The 17,274-nt window shown below is 30.4% G+C and overlaps 2 protein-coding genes across 2 annotated transcripts; both read left to right on the top strand.

The window, feature by feature from the left end:
- The first annotated feature begins 1,424 nt into the window (after positions 1-1,424).
- Positions 1,425-4,983, top strand: LOC107875298 (hyoscyamine 6-dioxygenase). The gene is made up of 5 exons (XM_016721959.2): positions 1,425-1,683; positions 1,862-2,112; positions 2,288-2,606; positions 2,687-2,951; positions 4,847-4,983. Exons 1-4 carry the CDS (start codon positions 1,486-1,488, stop codon positions 2,930-2,932), a joined length of 1,014 nt encoding a protein of 337 aa, XP_016577445.2. The 5' UTR covers positions 1,425-1,485; the 3' UTR covers positions 2,933-2,951; positions 4,847-4,983.
- LOC107873776 (hyoscyamine 6-dioxygenase) lies at positions 4,916-5,980 on the top strand. The gene is made up of 4 exons (XM_047414624.1): positions 4,916-5,097; positions 5,324-5,456; positions 5,581-5,649; positions 5,735-5,980. The coding sequence occupies exons 1-4, from the start codon at positions 4,916-4,918 to the stop codon at positions 5,978-5,980; spliced, it is 630 nt and encodes a 209-aa protein (XP_047270580.1).
- Positions 5,981-17,274: the final 11,294 nt, after the last annotated feature.

Below are 17,274 nucleotides of genomic sequence, written 5' to 3'. Positions count from 1 at the left end.
TGAGCAGCGAGGATTCATATAGACGACCCAGCTTACTTGGGACCGAGATACAGTTGCTGTTGATGATTAGTGGTTAGCAATTGAAGTGTCTTTTTGTCTCTTATAATTGTGGACACCAAAATGGGCAAATGATACTGTCATACACACCAGAATTATCTACGCCCTACAAGTCATCCCATTGATCATATATATAACTAGAAGTGAATGACTTGTTCGGAAAAAGAGAACTAGAAGCATATGTATCCATTAGAGGTGAGCCATTGAAAGTGTCATCTAATTACCATAAAGAGACTAGTCCCTCTTTTAGTAGACTAAGCTATGAGTATTCATGACGATTTAAGTGTCAGGCTCTTTCTGTCAGTGCTATTAAGCTTGATCTGCTTTGATTTTTTCTTTTTTTATGACAAATCGAATTTCTAGATATCATCATTCATCATTTGTATTATAGGGCTTTGGATGGCTTATTTCATAACATTAAGAGTTAGCATTTAGCATGATATTTAAGAGAAGTTAAAAAGGATAGTCCGGTGCACTAAAGCTACCGCTATGCGCAGTGTCCGAGCAAGGACCCCACCACAAGGGTGTATCGTACGCAGACTTAAGAAATAATGGAATACAAGATTTATTACTAATGCATTTGTGATCCTCCTTGGTTGCCAAGTACAGGTATTCCCTTAACAATGAGCTTATTATTTTTTTAGTAAAAGATTTTTAACTTTTGTACACTAACGATAATAAATACATAAGTTAAACTCTATTTTGTTACAGATTATCAGTAACGATAAGCTAAAAAGTATGGTTCACCGAGCAGTGACAAATTCAAAACAAGCTCGAATCTGTGTGTGTACTTTTGTAATCCCTTCTTCAGATTGTCACATAGAACCTGCAAGCCATTTGGTTAATGAATCAACAAAAATTCCAGTAAAAGGAGTTCATGCACACCTATAGATCAAAGAATCTCGATTTGGACCCTTTGCTTCAGTTTTACAAGCTCTAATTATGTTGTGTGTGTGTGTGCGTGTGCTAAAATTTATTCCAAAAAAGACGTGCAGTTGGTCTAGTGGTAAGAGCGTAATTAGTGATGTGTGGGCTAACTGGCTAAGTGTACATCTACATGAAGATTGTTCAAGGGATTCATTATTCACCAGATTTCGAATTGTACGTCATCGAACTCTGGAGAATTTCTCACTTGTAATGGAATCGGATGCCTTTCTATTTTGTTTGTTTAATTGATTGAGAGCGAAAGGCTAAGATAAAAATATGGCAATTTGGCAGCAAGAAAGAATCCAAATATGCAATCATCAAATCCTTTATTTATCCTTAAAAATTTCACTTAATTAACATCAATAATTGAAACAACAGTAAACTACTTTTTTTCTAAAACATACAACTTTTTCTATTAATTTTGCTAGCAATGCACGCATATGATCATATAATATAATATCATAGAGTTGGGTGACTTCCAGAAACTATACAACATTTCATATGGAAAACAAACTAGTGTCAAGCTGGTGCAAAAATGTTCAAACTTTGCCAGAGAGTTACATATTCCCACCAGATGAAAGACCTGGTGAAATTGCTGTTCCTTTAAGTGGTAGCAGTCCAATTATAGACTTCAATACTGACCATGCTTTGATACTTCAGCAAGTAAATAAAGCCGGTCAGGATTTTGGGTATTTTCAGGTATTCTGATTTCCCCTTCTTCTTCGTCTCTTACAGTAACATGCCTACAAGTAATCGTCCAGAACTAGTATCTTGAGAAATAAGGCTAGTTACCTGCCACAACAAATTAAATTATACTGATAGCGTAAATACGACTTAGAATATAGATGTTGACTGTAGATTTTGTGAAAAAACACAGGTGATCAATCATGGAATTTCAGAAACGTTGTTGGAGGAGACAGTAAGTGTGTTCAAAGAATTTTTTAACATGCCAGCTGAAGAGCAAGCAAACTACTATTCTGTTGACCCAAATAGCAAATGCAGACTCTACACAAGCACTTATAATTATTCCAATGAAGATACACATTATTGGAGGGATAATTTAACACATAATTGTCATCCTCTGGAAGATAACTTGCCTTTTTGGCCAGAAAAACCAGCCAATTATCGGTACTTTCTTCTTTTTGTTCATCTGTTTTATCATAGAGTAGTATATTTTTATTTCTCTATCTTCGACTATGTATGTCTTGAAACCTGTCGTTGTACTTTCTGGGAATCGTAGGGTAATTTCAAAACATAGTTTTTTTCCATTCTGTTTAACTAGTTTCCTAAGTACTAATTTCAGGGAAGTCGTTAGCGCTTATTCAGTAGAAACAAAGAAGCTGATCACAAAGATTTCGGATGTGATTAGTGAAGGATTAGGATTTGAAAAGGGGTATCTTGGAGGTGAATTAAGCAAAGTTCAACTGCTATCTGTGAACTATTATCCTCCATGTCCAGACCCAAATTTGGCACTTGGAATGCATAGCCACTGTGACCCAAACTTGTTCACAGTTCTATATCAAGGCAATGTTTATGGCCTGCAAATCTTAAAGGATGGAAAATGGACTGGTGTTGAACCTCTTCCTAATGCATTTGTGGTCTTCATCGGTTGCCAATTACAGGTATTCCCTTAACAACTACGTACCTCTCTATTTTCTCAGAAAAAACTTTTTAACTTGTAGTCTATTTTTGTTACATGCAGATTATCAGTAACGATAAGCTAAAAAGTGTGACTCATCGAGCAGTGACAAATCCAAAAGAAGCTCGAGTCTCTGTGGGTACTTTTGTAATCCCTTCTTCAGATTGCCACATTGAACCTGTTAGTGATTTGGGCAAAACATCAACGAAAAATCCACTATACAAGGCTTACCAGTACAAGGAGTTCTTGCACACCTATGCAACAAAACATGGCGATTTTGAAGCAGTACTTCAGTTTTACAAGCTCTAATTAAGCTTAATGTGCAATTGTATGTTTCTCTAACACAATAGTATGTTTCTCTTGCTTATCTATGATTATGCTTTATTATGTATAAATTACTATATCTGGACATGCAATAGTTTTTCTATTCTTGCCAACTAATTATTAAAGCCGTGTAACAAGCACTTTCGGGCATATTCGTTATCAAATAGTAAGTGAGAAGAGCAGGAAGGCCCCCAACTATTAAAATGATTCAACCAAACATAATCTGCTTGAGGAACAGTTGAACCAAGTGGATCAAACAATAACAAGTGAGAACCATTAATTACTGGGTTGTTTCTCTGATGGTCGCCCAACTAATTATTATTATCTCAGAAAATCACCTTTCTTCTGAATTCTGATTATCATCAACAAAGGAAGTGACTTTCTGAGATAACTATTAGTTGAGTGACCATTTGAGAAATCAATTGCTTGGCGAAAACCGCAACAATGAAAGAACCCCAGCACAAGACTTGAACCCGTGACCTCCTGGTCACAAGAGCACAGAGATATACGTGAAAATAAAATTAAAATTTTTAGTAAGAATAGATTTTGACCCATGATTTCAAGTGTAATGGATTGTTTAGAACTTTGTTAGAATTGCTAGCTGAGTAGTGAGAAACTGTATCAAAAGTAACCTTCCCATATAACCGATAGGAATTTAACTAATCCAAAGTATTGATGTGTGGGCTAACTGGCTAAGTGTACATCCCAGATTTTGAACCTAAGTTCTGTATTTACATGAAGATTATATTGTTGAAGGGTTCATTATTCACCAGATTTCGAATTGTACGTCATCGAACTCTGGAGAATTTCTCACTTGTAATGGAATCAGATGCCTCTCTATTTTGTTTGTTTAATTGATTGAGAGCGAAAGGCTAAGATAAAAATATAGCAATTTGGCAGCAAGAAAGAATCCAAATATGCAATCATCAAATCCTTCATTTATCCTTAAAATTTTCACTTAATTAACATCAATAATTGAAACAACAGTACTAAACGCGCCAACAAAAAAATACTACCAATAAACTACTTTTTTTTCTTTCTAAAACACTGCATATGATCATATCATATAATATCATAGAGGTGGGTGACTTTCAGAAACTATACAACATTTCATATGGAATATGTAACTCTTTGGCAAAAATGTTCAAACTTTGCCAGAGAGTTACATATTCCCACCAGATGAAAGACCTGGTGAAATTATTGTTCCTTTGGGTGGTAGCACTCCAATTATATATAGACTTCAGTACTGACCATGGTTCAATACTTCAGCAAGTAATTAAAGCCAGTCAGGAGTTTGGGTATTTTCAGGTTTTCTAATTTCCCCTCTTCTCCGTCTCTTCCTCTCGAGTTTAATTTTTGTATAGTAACTATATTTTATTTTATTTTTTAAAAAATGGGTTTTACAGTATCAAGTCTACAAGTAGTCGTCCAGAACTAGTATCCTGAAAAATAAGACATGTTACTTGTTATCGTTGGTTAATTACATATGATGATTAAAGTTGATCATGAATTTTGGACATTTTCTGGTTAATCTACCCTGTTCTTTGTGCTTAGTTTTCTTTCGAATTTAACTTTTATACATTTGACAGTTGGAAAGAGCTTTTACAGTATCATGTCTACAAGTAATCCCCCATAACTAGTATCCTGAAGAAAATTAAAGAGACTTGTTACAACTGATTAAATTGTACTGATAGAGTAAAAATGACTTAAAAGTAAAAGCTCATTTCACTATTATCGGTATAAATTATTGGTTAAGATACACTAGGGTCGACTCTAATTGTCACTCTATCCCGTGTTCATGGACTTAAAATCATAGATCCATCTCTGTCAGAGTTGTTACTTCATGTTGACGAGAAACATATTTGTTGATTGTACATTTTGTGGGGAAAAAAAACACAGGTGATCAACCATGGAATTTCAGAAGAATTGTTGGAGGATACAGTAAGTGTGTGTAGAGAATTTTTTGACATGCCAGCTGAAGAGAAAGCAAGCTACTGTTCTGTTGATCAAAATAGCAAATGCAGAGTTTACACAAGAACTAATAATTATTCCAATGAAGATACACATTACTGGAGGGATACTTCAACTCATTATTGTCATCCTCTGGAAGATTACTTGCCTTTTTGGCCAGCAAAACCAGCTCGTTATCGGTACTTTCTTCTTTTTTTTTTTAACTTTTTGTGTAGAAAAAGGCCGAAAGCCCAGAGCAATAAAGCTCCTCAATGTAGGACAACACGGTGCATTAAAGCTCCTGCTCGGGGTCCGGAGAAGGGTCGGATCACAAAGCTCCCTTAATGTCGAAGGAAAAATATACGAGACTACTTTTGTTATTCCATTCTATTTAACCTGTTTCCTAAATACTACTACTATTTACAGAGAGGTCGTTAGCGCGTACACAGTAGAAACGAAGAAGCTGATCACAAAGATTTCAGATGTGATTATTAGTGAAGGATTAGGATTTGAAAAGGAGTATCTTGGAGGCGAATTAAGCAAAGTTCAAAAGCTATCAGTGAACTATTATCCTCCATGCATGTCCAGACCCAAATTTGGCACTTGGAATGCATAGCCACTGTGACCCAAACTTGTTCACAATTCTATATCAAGGCAATGTTTATGGCCTGCAAATCTTAAAGGATGGAAAATGGATTGGTGTTGAACCTCTTCCTAATGCATTTCTGGTCTTCATTGGTTGCCAACTACAGGTATGCCCTTAACATCTACGTACGTCTCTATTTTCTTAGGAAAAAACTATTAACTTAGCGGTCTATTTTTGTTACATGCAGATAGATTATCAGTAACGGCAAGCTAAAAAGTGTGATTCATCGAGCAGTGACAAATTCAAAACAAGCTCGAATCTGTGTGTGTACTTTTGTAATCCCTTCTTCAGATTGTCACATAGAATCTGCAAGCCATTTGGTTAATGAATCAACAAAAATTCCACTGTACAAGGGTTACCAGTACAAGGAGTTTTTGCACACCTATATATTAAACCACGGCGATTTTGAAGCTGTACTTCAGTTTTACAAGCTCTAATTAAGCTTAATGTGTGTGATCGTACTGTGTGTAATAAAAATATTTCAACACTCTATGTCTCTCTTCAGTATTAAAGCTTGGTCAATTTATTCCAATTCAAAATGCTCATTCTTGCTCAAATTTCATCCATGATCACTTAACTTTGTATCTATTACGCAAAAGTCACTTTTCTTTCATTCATTCATCCACGGTCACTTAATTTTGTATCATTTTTCTTTCATTCATTTCATCCATGGTCATTTAACCTTACTCCGACCATCACAAAAGTCACTATGACCGGATTTTACAATAATTCCATCGGAAAAATGATGTGAAAACCTTAATTAGTTGTTAATTTTAATTTAAGTGAATATATAATATATTACTCATATCTTGACATTTTTTATATATACACAACCCAATTTTCTTTATGAATTATTTAATGAAAGATCGAATATTAATTTCTTAATAAATTAGATTACCTAATGAAGACTATTTACATAAAAAAAAATTTGGTTGATATTTTGATGAAACATTTCACAATATTGCATTCATCTGCCAAAAAGGTGCATCGAAAAAGAGTGATAAACAAGATAAATTCTTCAAAACACATAAAATAGAAATACATGTATGATATTAGTTTTTTAAAAAAAATTATTTTAATTCTTTGAAGATAAATCAACATGTTAAAGATAGTTTTAAAATATAATCTTTTTAATTGTGTCATTAAATAAGTATTGTCAAAATTTGTGCAAATAATGTTATATTAACGTACAATTTTGTTAATAAAAGTTATAAAATATAAGTATTTTAATAGATAAAGAAATTATAGGATATCTAATTCTTATATTTATCAATTAAATTAATTAAATAATATGTAACTTATCAGAAATTGAATATTATAATAAAAACTTTTAAGAGAATTAATCAATTAGTCAAACAATTAAAAATACAAAGATAAACTCAATAAATAGAGTAGTTTATCATATTATTGTGATATACCGAATGCAAAGACTCAAGTGACAAGAAAAAGAATGTATGAAAAAAATAATTTTACCAATTACAATATGCCACAATTTTAGAGGGAGAAAAATAATTTTATCAACTACATGTCATAATATATTAGTGGAAAAAAATAATTTACCAACACATGTCTCAACTTTAGAAGATTTTAAGAATATATAAGTATAATTTTATTTCATAAAAATATCAACCAAATTTCTTTTTATGAAAATAGTCTTCATTAGGTAATCTAATTTATTAAGAAATTGGTATACTTTTATTAAATAATTCATAAGGAAAATTGGGTTGTGCATATATAAAAAAAGGTCAAGATATGAGTAATATATTATATATTCACTTAAATTAAAAATTAAGAACTAATTAAGGTTGCCACATCATTTTTTTGATGGAATTATTGTAAAATCCTGTCATAGTGACTTTTGTGATAGTCAGAGTAAAGTTAAATGACCGTGGATAAAATAAATGAAAGAAAAGTGATTTTTGCGTAATAGATACAAAGTTAAGTGACCATAAATGAAATGAATAAATGAAAAGTGATTTTTGGATAATAGATACAAAGTTAAATGAAATTTTTCTCCAATATTATGCCTAAGTCTATGATATTATATCTATCATATATGGTACAGCTGACAATATTAAAGTTGTCTTTCTAGAAAAATAAGATAAAATTATGGGTTTGAACTTTGACGTAAGATTGAAAGAGATTTTGCAATATTTATTCGATTATCAAAGGTTTAAGATACTCAGAAACCAACTCGATTGACGATTCGTTCTCCTATCGTAGTTCTTTAATTTAGATTCGAAATTATTGATATTTTAGAAAAAAAAGTAGTTTATTATTTATTTATTGTTAGTAATGTTTCAATTATTGGTGTTAATTAAGTGGAATTTAAGGATAAATAAGGGATTTGATGCTTGCATATATGGATTCTTGCTACCAATAAATTGCCATATATATGTTTTATTTTATAGCCTTTTGGTCTCGAAATGCAGTTGAAAGGAATCCAGATTCCATTACAAGTTTGAAAGTTTACCTCGTCCAGACATTACTTGTTTGGGCTGCGGTACGGTCAGGCTCGTGCATGCGATGTTGATATGAATGAGGAATGTTACCTGGTTGATCGAGCCAATAGTCATTGAACTTCAAGAAGAAGTCAATCATGACAACTATATTGGTCCAGAAGAGTGTTAAGGCTAGCCAAGAATTTAGATTCTTTCAGGTCATTTTCCATTCATGGAAATTTTGTTACTATATCTCTCAATTTAGGGTATGCCAACCCAAAAGTGTAAATCCACAACAAAGTTGGGGTACTCGGCTATATGAATTCTTATCTTACCTTTATTATGTGCTTCTTCAAACTAATATCATCATGCAAAGTAACACTGGCTGTAAGAATTCATTTAGAGAGCAGAATGAAATAGAAAAATTAAAGTAGCACTGGCTGTAAACTACATTTCAAAATCTTGTTAGTATGTTGTGAAATACTTGCAAACCTAAAGATATTGCCGATTTGACTGTACTCTCCAAAATTAAAGTTGTCCAATGTTTACTACTACAACGGACCCCGTGCATAGTGGGAAGATTAGTGCACCAAGGTCTCCAATGTTTACTACTAGAGCGCCAGGGACAGGAGGCACATCGACCCACTGCATAAATATGCATATGATATTTATTTTGGGAGATAATTTCATGGATGGACAAACCAAAGTATGAAAAGAAGCTCAGCACCATATTGCCTCCAAAAATTTGGTGAAGGATGGACAAACAAGTATATATATAGTGTTTGAAGTTTCACCATAGGCATTTGAAAATTAAATTTCTTTTAGAATCGTTTTTCGTGATTTATTATATAGAGAGGTCTTATAAACAATATTATAAATCTTGAAGTCACCCCTTCATAAAGTCTCTACAATAATGTTAGTACGTCACCCTCATTTTTTTAATTTAAAAATAATTAAAAAAAATTAAAGGACCCGCAGGCCCAAATTTTATTCAAAGTTTTTTTTTTTTTTTTTTAACCACTCATTCAAAGTTAAAAGGTATGTCCCTCGCATTATGATTTGTGCTACCCTTTCCATTATTGTTGTACTATATTCAACGTCGCTCTTAAGCAGATTTGACTTAAAATGATTTGCATGCCTCTTAACAATTTTACACTATATGGGGAAGAAATAATGCCATATATAGGGATCGGAGCTAGTATTTTAATTCTGATTTATGGTGGGAGTGGGGAATGGCTGCTTCTGCTCTTCACCAATATTTGTACCAGCATTAATAATACGTCCAAAAGAATTTCACCTTTTTCAGTTTGATTTGTACTGTTGTATTAATTTCCATCTACTTCAATAATTGTACTACCTTCAAAATTCTTTTTTTAGGCTTTCTTTATTTTAATTGTTTTGTCGATTGTGTAATATAATTGACTGTATAGTAATTTAAACTCTTGTGTTATACAGTATTAATTAAATGCTAAACACGAGTGAAATGAACCTGATCAGTTTTTCAAAACTAGTGTTGCTAGTCTATATTTAGACAAAATAACCAAAAATGTATGCATGAATATATAGCCATTATAATTAGCCAAATGCAAAAAAAATTAAAATGAGTGAAATGAATCTGATCTTATATCAAAAATTAATTATTACTAGTGTAAAACTATAATTGTACTTGAAAGAGATGCATTTAATATGTTTAACAATGTTATGCTAATTATAGTTTTTGCTTTCTAAGAGCTATAAAAACATACTTTAGTGGACATAGTTGAAAATAGTTTCTCGCAGAAATATACAGATTAAAACTATGATTTAATAGATCTTTATGGTCTGTACTCGCTCATAGTGACAAGTTAGTTAGTGCACCAAACTATCATATTACGATTGAATCAATTTGTCGAAAAGGTATTTTCAAGCAAGAGTAATAACTAATCAATTCTTATATTTTGTTATATCAATGGAACCATATGCTTTCTGGTTTAAAAAGGTATTATAAAATATTGAATTTTATGATAAGTATTAACCAGCTTATATATCAGATTTGTGAGTTCTAAATATTGATAATTGATTATTCCGAAATGATCAGATTCTTAAAATTGTTAGGTAAAGGGACTTATATTATTTTACATCATCTATGACTAATACTATATATCTTATTGTATAAATTGATAATTAAATAGGCTATCCACTATTCAGCATTATTAAAAAAATTAAAACGTTATACTGGTGGCCTGTGCGAACTCATTAAAAAAAAGATCTATTTTTGTAAAAAAAAAAAATATGCGGGACATATTGAAAGCAAAAATATAGTATATTGTGAACGTGATATATAGGTCGGGACAGATTGAATTTTTAGGGATATGCCATGTAATCGCATCGCCCCGCAATGTGGCGAAGCTAAGAATTCTGTTAAGGGTGTTCAAAACTTTAGTACTATATATTTCTAAAAGTTATTTTGACCCATATATGCAGAATAATTTTCGATGAAGGATGTTATTCGAGTGGCCATCTTTGTGTCAATGTAGTTACACAGTATAATTTTTCGATGAAGGGTGTTCGAGTGACCATCCTTGGGTCCAATGGCGGATCTACCTTGTAGTCAGGGGGGTCAAATTCGACGAAAAATTATACTATTTTTACATGGTCAAAAATATTTTTATGTATATATAGTAGATGTTGAACCCCTTTCGACTAGTCCGTATGTTTACTTCTGAATTCGTTCAATGAAAATTTTGGCTCCGCCACTGCTTGGGTCAATGCAGCGACGCCCCTGTTGCTAACCCTAGTGATGGTATTGCAAAATTATACAACAACAATATACTCAGTGTATTCCTACGAAAGAGGATCTGAGAAGGGCAAAGTATGCAACATTCGTATCACCATCTCTAATGAAATAGAAAAATTATTTACGATAGAAACTCGGGCTCAGGAAAGTATGGCAAAATTATGAACGACAAAAACTCCAAATAGTTGAGTAGCTTTATAACTGATGGGACAAATGCCCGACGAAATATATTACTCTCTCCGTTTCAAAAAGAATGACCTATATTTCTTTTTAGTCCGTTTCAAAAAGAATGATTCTTTTTTTTTTTTGGCAATATGTTAATTTCAACTTTCCACATGACATGTTTAGGACCATAAGATTAAAGGGCATTTTGGTACATTTGACATAACTTTAATTTAATGTCACAAGATTCAAAGTCTTCTTTATATTCTTAAATTTTGTGTCAAATTAAAATAGGTCATTCTTTTTAAACGAAGGACGTTCGACTTTAGTAGCTGTAAAGGTTATGAAAAAGTTTTCTTTTTTTTTTGCAGGCAAAGGTTATGAAAAAGTTGATACATAATTTCGTAATAATAATGATTGAGCTTTGCTTTATTGTAAATATGGCTTTATTGATTTATTTCAGCCAAGTCACGTAGGCAGGGGCGGATGCACAGCTAAAGCTGCGGGTTTTTGGAAATCCATCATTTTCGTTCGATTCTTGAATTTATATTGAAAAAATTAGTAAATATATAAGAATTATAAGTTGGGAACCCACAAATAAAGTGTGTTATTGATCTAGTGGTAAAAATTATAAGTTGACAATTCACAATCTTTAAATTCTAGATCCGCCTCTGCACGTAGGTATCTATTTTATTTAAATTGCAAGTGAATTAAAAAATTATTAAAAAAATTAAATGAATTCTTATGTGCTGCATGTGAAATGGAATTACTCTTAAAAGGTAAAAGCAAACTCACGTGATATGCATGGTTCTGTTTTCTTTATGGAAGGTTAAATCTATAATTAAACGTTTGTAAATAAAAGCTAAAGTTTTCAATCATATGATTTTGATTATTTTATTTGAAGTATCGAAATTTTAATTTATTTCAATCATACTTTATTTTATATAAAGTATAGAAAATTCATTTTTTTCAAATTTGGTATAAAATCAAACAATATTATATAAATTAAATGGACTATGATAATATTCAAAAATCGTCATTAACGACAAAAAGCCTGATCAATAAAGATTGTGATGGGGTGATAAGTACTTTTTCATACTTAATCAAAGCTCTCGGATTTGAATTTTTTTAAATACGGAGTCGCCATTGTTCAGAAGCAATTTACTTCTCTATGTGGGACTTCTCTGCATGAATTTAAATTAAATCAAATTTCAATACAAATATCAAACATCACGTGAGAAATCCAAAAAATACAAAAACTCTGAACAGTTAGGTGGCATCTTAACCTACTCAAGTAAAAACGTTGGCTTTAGTTGACATAAAGCCTAAAGGTATGAAAAGGCAGATATATATATAAATTCCTGCAAATAATTGAGGTTGCTCCACGTGAGTAATTTTTTCTATTTAAAAATTTATAAATTATAAATAGTGGTCATTGAAGGTGTGTCCCGTCGAAGGAAATTATTTTCTTGAAAAATACTTTTAGATAATTACGTATTCTTTTATATATTTTTTAGTGTTTGATATGTAAATTGAAATAATTATTTTAAGAATAATGTGTATTTAATCTAAATAAATACTGGAAGGCCGAAGGGAAGGGGTAAAAGTATAGGGTGGTGGAGATGGTTATTGAATTTGCTGCCCTATTTATTTCTCACATTTTTTAATAAATTTATTTTTTTAAAAATATATATTATCCAAAAATTTTGACCATGGATAAATTGAAAAAGGTGCATATTTTTCATCACTTCATACCGAATACATTCTGAATTTTACTGAATTTCTTAATATAGCGTATGATTATTCTTTTAAGGTCACATCCGTATATTCTTTTTTAAATAATCTCACACCATTCAAAGTATCCTTACTCTCTATATGTGTACTTTTTCTTTTTAGTTATCTATATAATATTGTGTTTGCACACTTAAACATATAATTTTATATGCAAAATTCTTATTTGTTTTATTATCATTATTTATATATTTCAAAGTTAACGGATGTACGAAACATTATCGCTCTTTCACACTCAAAGTCATTTAAGTAGTTTACTTTTCATCCGATGTGACACTCTTTAACTGCGCTAGTTCATATTCTTTTAATTATTGTGACAAATCATATTCTTATCAATGGATTATGTGACTTTTTCGACAACCAACTCTTGATTTACCTCTATAGTCACGTGGTCTTAAACATTAAACTCAAATTTTTTTTAATTTTTTTTACAAAATATAAAAAAAAAAAAAAAAAAAAGATGCACCGACCATAAAAGAAATTGATTACAAATTAAATAAGGAATTATGGTTCACCAAAGTCCATGCATGCCAGACCTGTGATTATAAGATTTGCTACATTAACATGATAAGAAAACAAAATCACCTCTTTTTTTTCTTTCTCCATAACAAAAATGGCGACAAGAAAGTGATGCTTGGTTAATTAATTGGTCAATGGTCACGTCTAATCCTACTTTCGATTAGAAAACAGTATAATTTGGTTGAGATAATAGATTTAATAAAAAATTGGGATGGATCTCACGAGGAATAATTATTACTAGAAAACAAATATAGTGTTGGGCTCAACAAATATCAAGTTACCAACTTAGCATTTCTCAACACTAAGAGGTTTTTACCAACTTAGCTCTTTCAAGTTAATTAAGGCTCAATACAGGTAATTAATTATAATGCTCAAATAAGAATCTCAAGTAATTTATTATTTTTATAGCTTTATGTTCTTTTCCCAATTAAAACTAGGAACGATAGAATAGGCGTGATTCAACATTTGCAATAATCACTAAATTGTAAAATAAAGGATAAATATAATGGAGAGATCAGACAATAAAATATTTGGTTATAATTTTTTTATACGGAAAAGAGATAAATATACCTTCGAACTAAGATAATAATGGTACGTATATATTCTCCGTTATATTTTGGGTACAAAAATACTCCTACCATTAATGAAATGATTTGTATATGCCCACACATTAACGGTAGAGGCATATGTATACCAAAAATATGACGGAGAGTATATACATACTATTTATTACATAATTTGAGGGTATATTTATCTCTTTTTCATTTGTTATGTATACTTTCTCCGCTTATTTTATTAATTTATTATAATAAAAGTAATGTCCACTTTTATTTATGAAGTAAAAAGTACTCACGCATTTCAATTAGTAGTAATAGTTTCAAATTAGAAGAGAGTGAAATGTATGTGTAAACACGCCAAAACAATAACTGTCACTCCGTCTGTTTTTCACATTGGATACTTTCTGATTCTATTAATATAATATATACTTTTTTATGATTTTTTAATAAGCAGTACATGTAACATAAAATTTAAAACTAAAGCATTTATGTATATGTAAGATTGGATGATTCAACATGTAGAGTGTGTTAAAAGCATTCTCTTTGGCTAGGGGAGTTCACAATTTGGTTAAAAAATAAGATAATTTTTACACATAATATTCATGAATAAAATATAAATATTTGTTACAATTTAAATTTTAATCATAAATTTAATTTTAGCTGTAACACTTTTAGTCATATGTCTTCATCTAGCTGACAGTACGTTATGAGATTTCAAATGATTTTCGCATTTTTAATGACAAATTAAATGATATTATGAAATTTTATTGGTGAGTTTTATTAGACTATATAGATAATCACTAATTTTGAACTATCGTTTTGGTCCCTACTAAGCAAAAATTTATGTATTCACCTTTTGAGGGATTTATCATATCGTTCTCTTATACGTAGTTTCTAAATATTTTTTGTAGAAGCATTAATATGGTGTTGTTCGTGGTTTTGCCTAAATATAATACTTAATTGACATCTTAGTTTCAAGATTGAGGCACAACACTCGGTTGACATCTCATATGTTGGATTGACTTTTTTTAAAATAAAAAAAATCAACTTTTATCATTAATTAAAGTTATAAATCGAAAAATCGAACCAAACTGAATTAAATCAACAAGAACCAAACAGACAATTATTTTTTTGTGTTAGTTAGATTTAGTTTTAAAAATTTAAAAATCAACTAAATTAATTTAATTATAATTTTAATCAATAATCGATCCAAACTTACTCATAAACACTCCTATCGTTGGCTAGACAGACATTATTAAATACTCTTAGCACCTTTCGATGAGAAATATGAACAAGGAGGTTAAAAAAAAAAATACTGTGCTTTCTAAAGTATATAAAGCCAGCAAGAAAGTAAATGGCAGATCTTTGTCGCGTAATGAAACTTTTACTCAATCACTTCATCAAAAATATCTATATGTAATTTGATCATTAGGAATAATAATAACAAGAATGTTTCATCTTGAAATAACCTCTTCTATCTTTTTTTTTTTTTTTTTTATTCAAACTATCCCCACAGTCGACAGTCGTGAGACTAATCTTTCGATCCTCGATCAGCGCATTTTACGATAGGAAACTGACCACAGAGCTTGCTCCATTCGTCAGAGGCGGAGATCGAACTCCCAATCTCTTACTTAAAGGACATAACGCCAAATCACTATGTCAACTCTGGTGATTAACCTCTTTTATCTTTCAAGATAAGGACATGATCAACTTACATTTATATTTTTTAGATTTTACTTTTGGAATTAATTAATTAATGGGATATATTGTTGTTGAAGTAGTAGTGTCTTTTAAATTTTCCACCTTAACTTTTTCTATACTAGTTTAATAATATTTAGCCGAAAGATGTTTTTTCGAAAATTAATTACTAGTAAAAAATTAAAGAAGATGTGTCGGTCCGGTTCTAACAAAATAAACCTTTACCCTTTTCTCCAAAAAAACAGAGTTTATTAATGAAATAGAATATTTGTGAGATTCTTGAACCCTATAGAAATTTTTTAAAATAAAATAATTTAAGGATACTATAAGTTCCTTTCCAACATAGTACATTCAATTTTGTTTGTTTATTTATTTATTTTTTAAGAAATAAGAATTTTCTAACTAACTATTTTGTCTTTTTCTGTAGTAGTGACTTTTTTGACCATATATGTTATGAGTCATTGTAGAAACCAAATGTAATTAATTAGTAGAATATATACAGACACGGGGGTGTGGCTATTATTCGGTAGATTTATTTGAATTCAGTATTTTTTATATTAATTTTTTGATTGATTTTTCATATTATGTTATGTGATATGTTGCATATAATATTATTTTACTATAACAATTATAAGAATTTTAGATAACCAATATTATTATAGAGAAGTCTGACCATATAATGTTCGGTGTATGTGTGATATGTCACTCACATTAGTGTATAGAAATTATCTTCAATCATTCATAAAAGAAGAAAAAAATTAAAACAAGCTGTTAGAACTTAGAACATAGTTTGTACAATTTTGTTTACAAGTTATTGTCCATTCATTTTCCCTTGAATTTGCTAGAGTTGGTGACTCAAATTTTGTTCATTCGATCCTGAAAGTTTCATAGTACGATTCATGTTTGTGATTTTCAATGGGGTTTGTGGTATTAGCGTAAGGATCGAACCGATACGCACGTATTATATAAGTGCGATTTAATGAGTTTTTTCGGGTCATTCTTATACGCACGAAATTGAGACTATCGTCTCCAACATTGTACTATCTCTCCATTAGACTGAATTCCTCTGTCTTTGTCCGTGATTTTTCTCGCATGAATTTTCACATAAATCTGTGTCTTCTTGTTTTTCTTTTGCTTGTGGTTTGCTTATTTTCTGCCCGATGATAACAGAATTTATAGATTTTCTTTTTATCTATGGAAAATTTAATATCCATTCATGATTAATTATTAAAAAATACATCGAACTGAATCTGAAAATACTGAATCAAATCAAATTAGTTCATTTCAATATTTGATACACACAATTTAAAAATTTTAAAAAAAATATCGAACCACAAAATTGAATATCTATACCAATCTGTCATCATGCTAAGGGCCCGTTTGGTCATGAAATTTTATTTTTTTTTGCGAAAAAAAAATTCGGAGTTAAAAATTGTGGTGTTTGCCCATGAAAATTCGGAAAATAATTTCAGAAAAAAATTTTGAAAAGGGAAAACATGTTTTTGTTTTTGTTGTTTTCACAATTTTTCAACTCCAATTCAAACTTTTATTATTATTACATATAACCTCAATCTTTTAAATTTTTACATAAAACTCTCCTTATAACATTACTTTTATCCCTTCTTTAATTTTCTCACTTATTTAAGACATTATTTTACTGTTAATTTATATTTATACCCATAAATATATAAAGTATTATATTTATAATAGAAATATACAAAATATGTTATATATAAAGTGTATATCATGTATATACCATATACACACATATATAAATATACAAAGTA

Source organism: Capsicum annuum, chromosome 6, assembly GCF_002878395.1.
Source record: "Capsicum annuum cultivar UCD-10X-F1 chromosome 6, UCD10Xv1.1, whole genome shotgun sequence".
NCBI lineage: Eukaryota > Viridiplantae > Streptophyta > Magnoliopsida > Solanales > Solanaceae > Capsicum > Capsicum annuum.
This window is presented reverse-complemented; position numbering and strand designations above follow the sequence as displayed.

Coding starts and splice junctions, on each gene's coding strand:
- LOC107875298 (XM_016721959.2), top strand. CDS start 1,486: ATGGAAAACAAACTAGTGTCAAGCTGGTGCAAAAATGTTCAAACTTTG. Junction 1,684..1,861: donor AGGATTTTGGGTATTTTCAG/GTATTCTGATTT, acceptor GAAAAAACACAG/GTGATCAATCATGGAATTTC. Junction 2,113..2,287: donor GAAAAACCAGCCAATTATCG/GTACTTTCTTCT, acceptor TACTAATTTCAG/GGAAGTCGTTAGCGCTTATT.
- LOC107873776 (XM_047414624.1), top strand. CDS start 4,916: ATGCCAGCTGAAGAGAAAGCAAGCTACTGTTCTGTTGATCAAAATAGC. Junction 5,457..5,580: donor GCAAAGTTCAAAAGCTATCA/GTGAACTATTAT, acceptor CAAATCTTAAAG/GATGGAAAATGGATTGGTGT. Junction 5,650..5,734: donor TCATTGGTTGCCAACTACAG/GTATGCCCTTAA, acceptor ACATGCAGATAG/ATTATCAGTAACGGCAAGCT.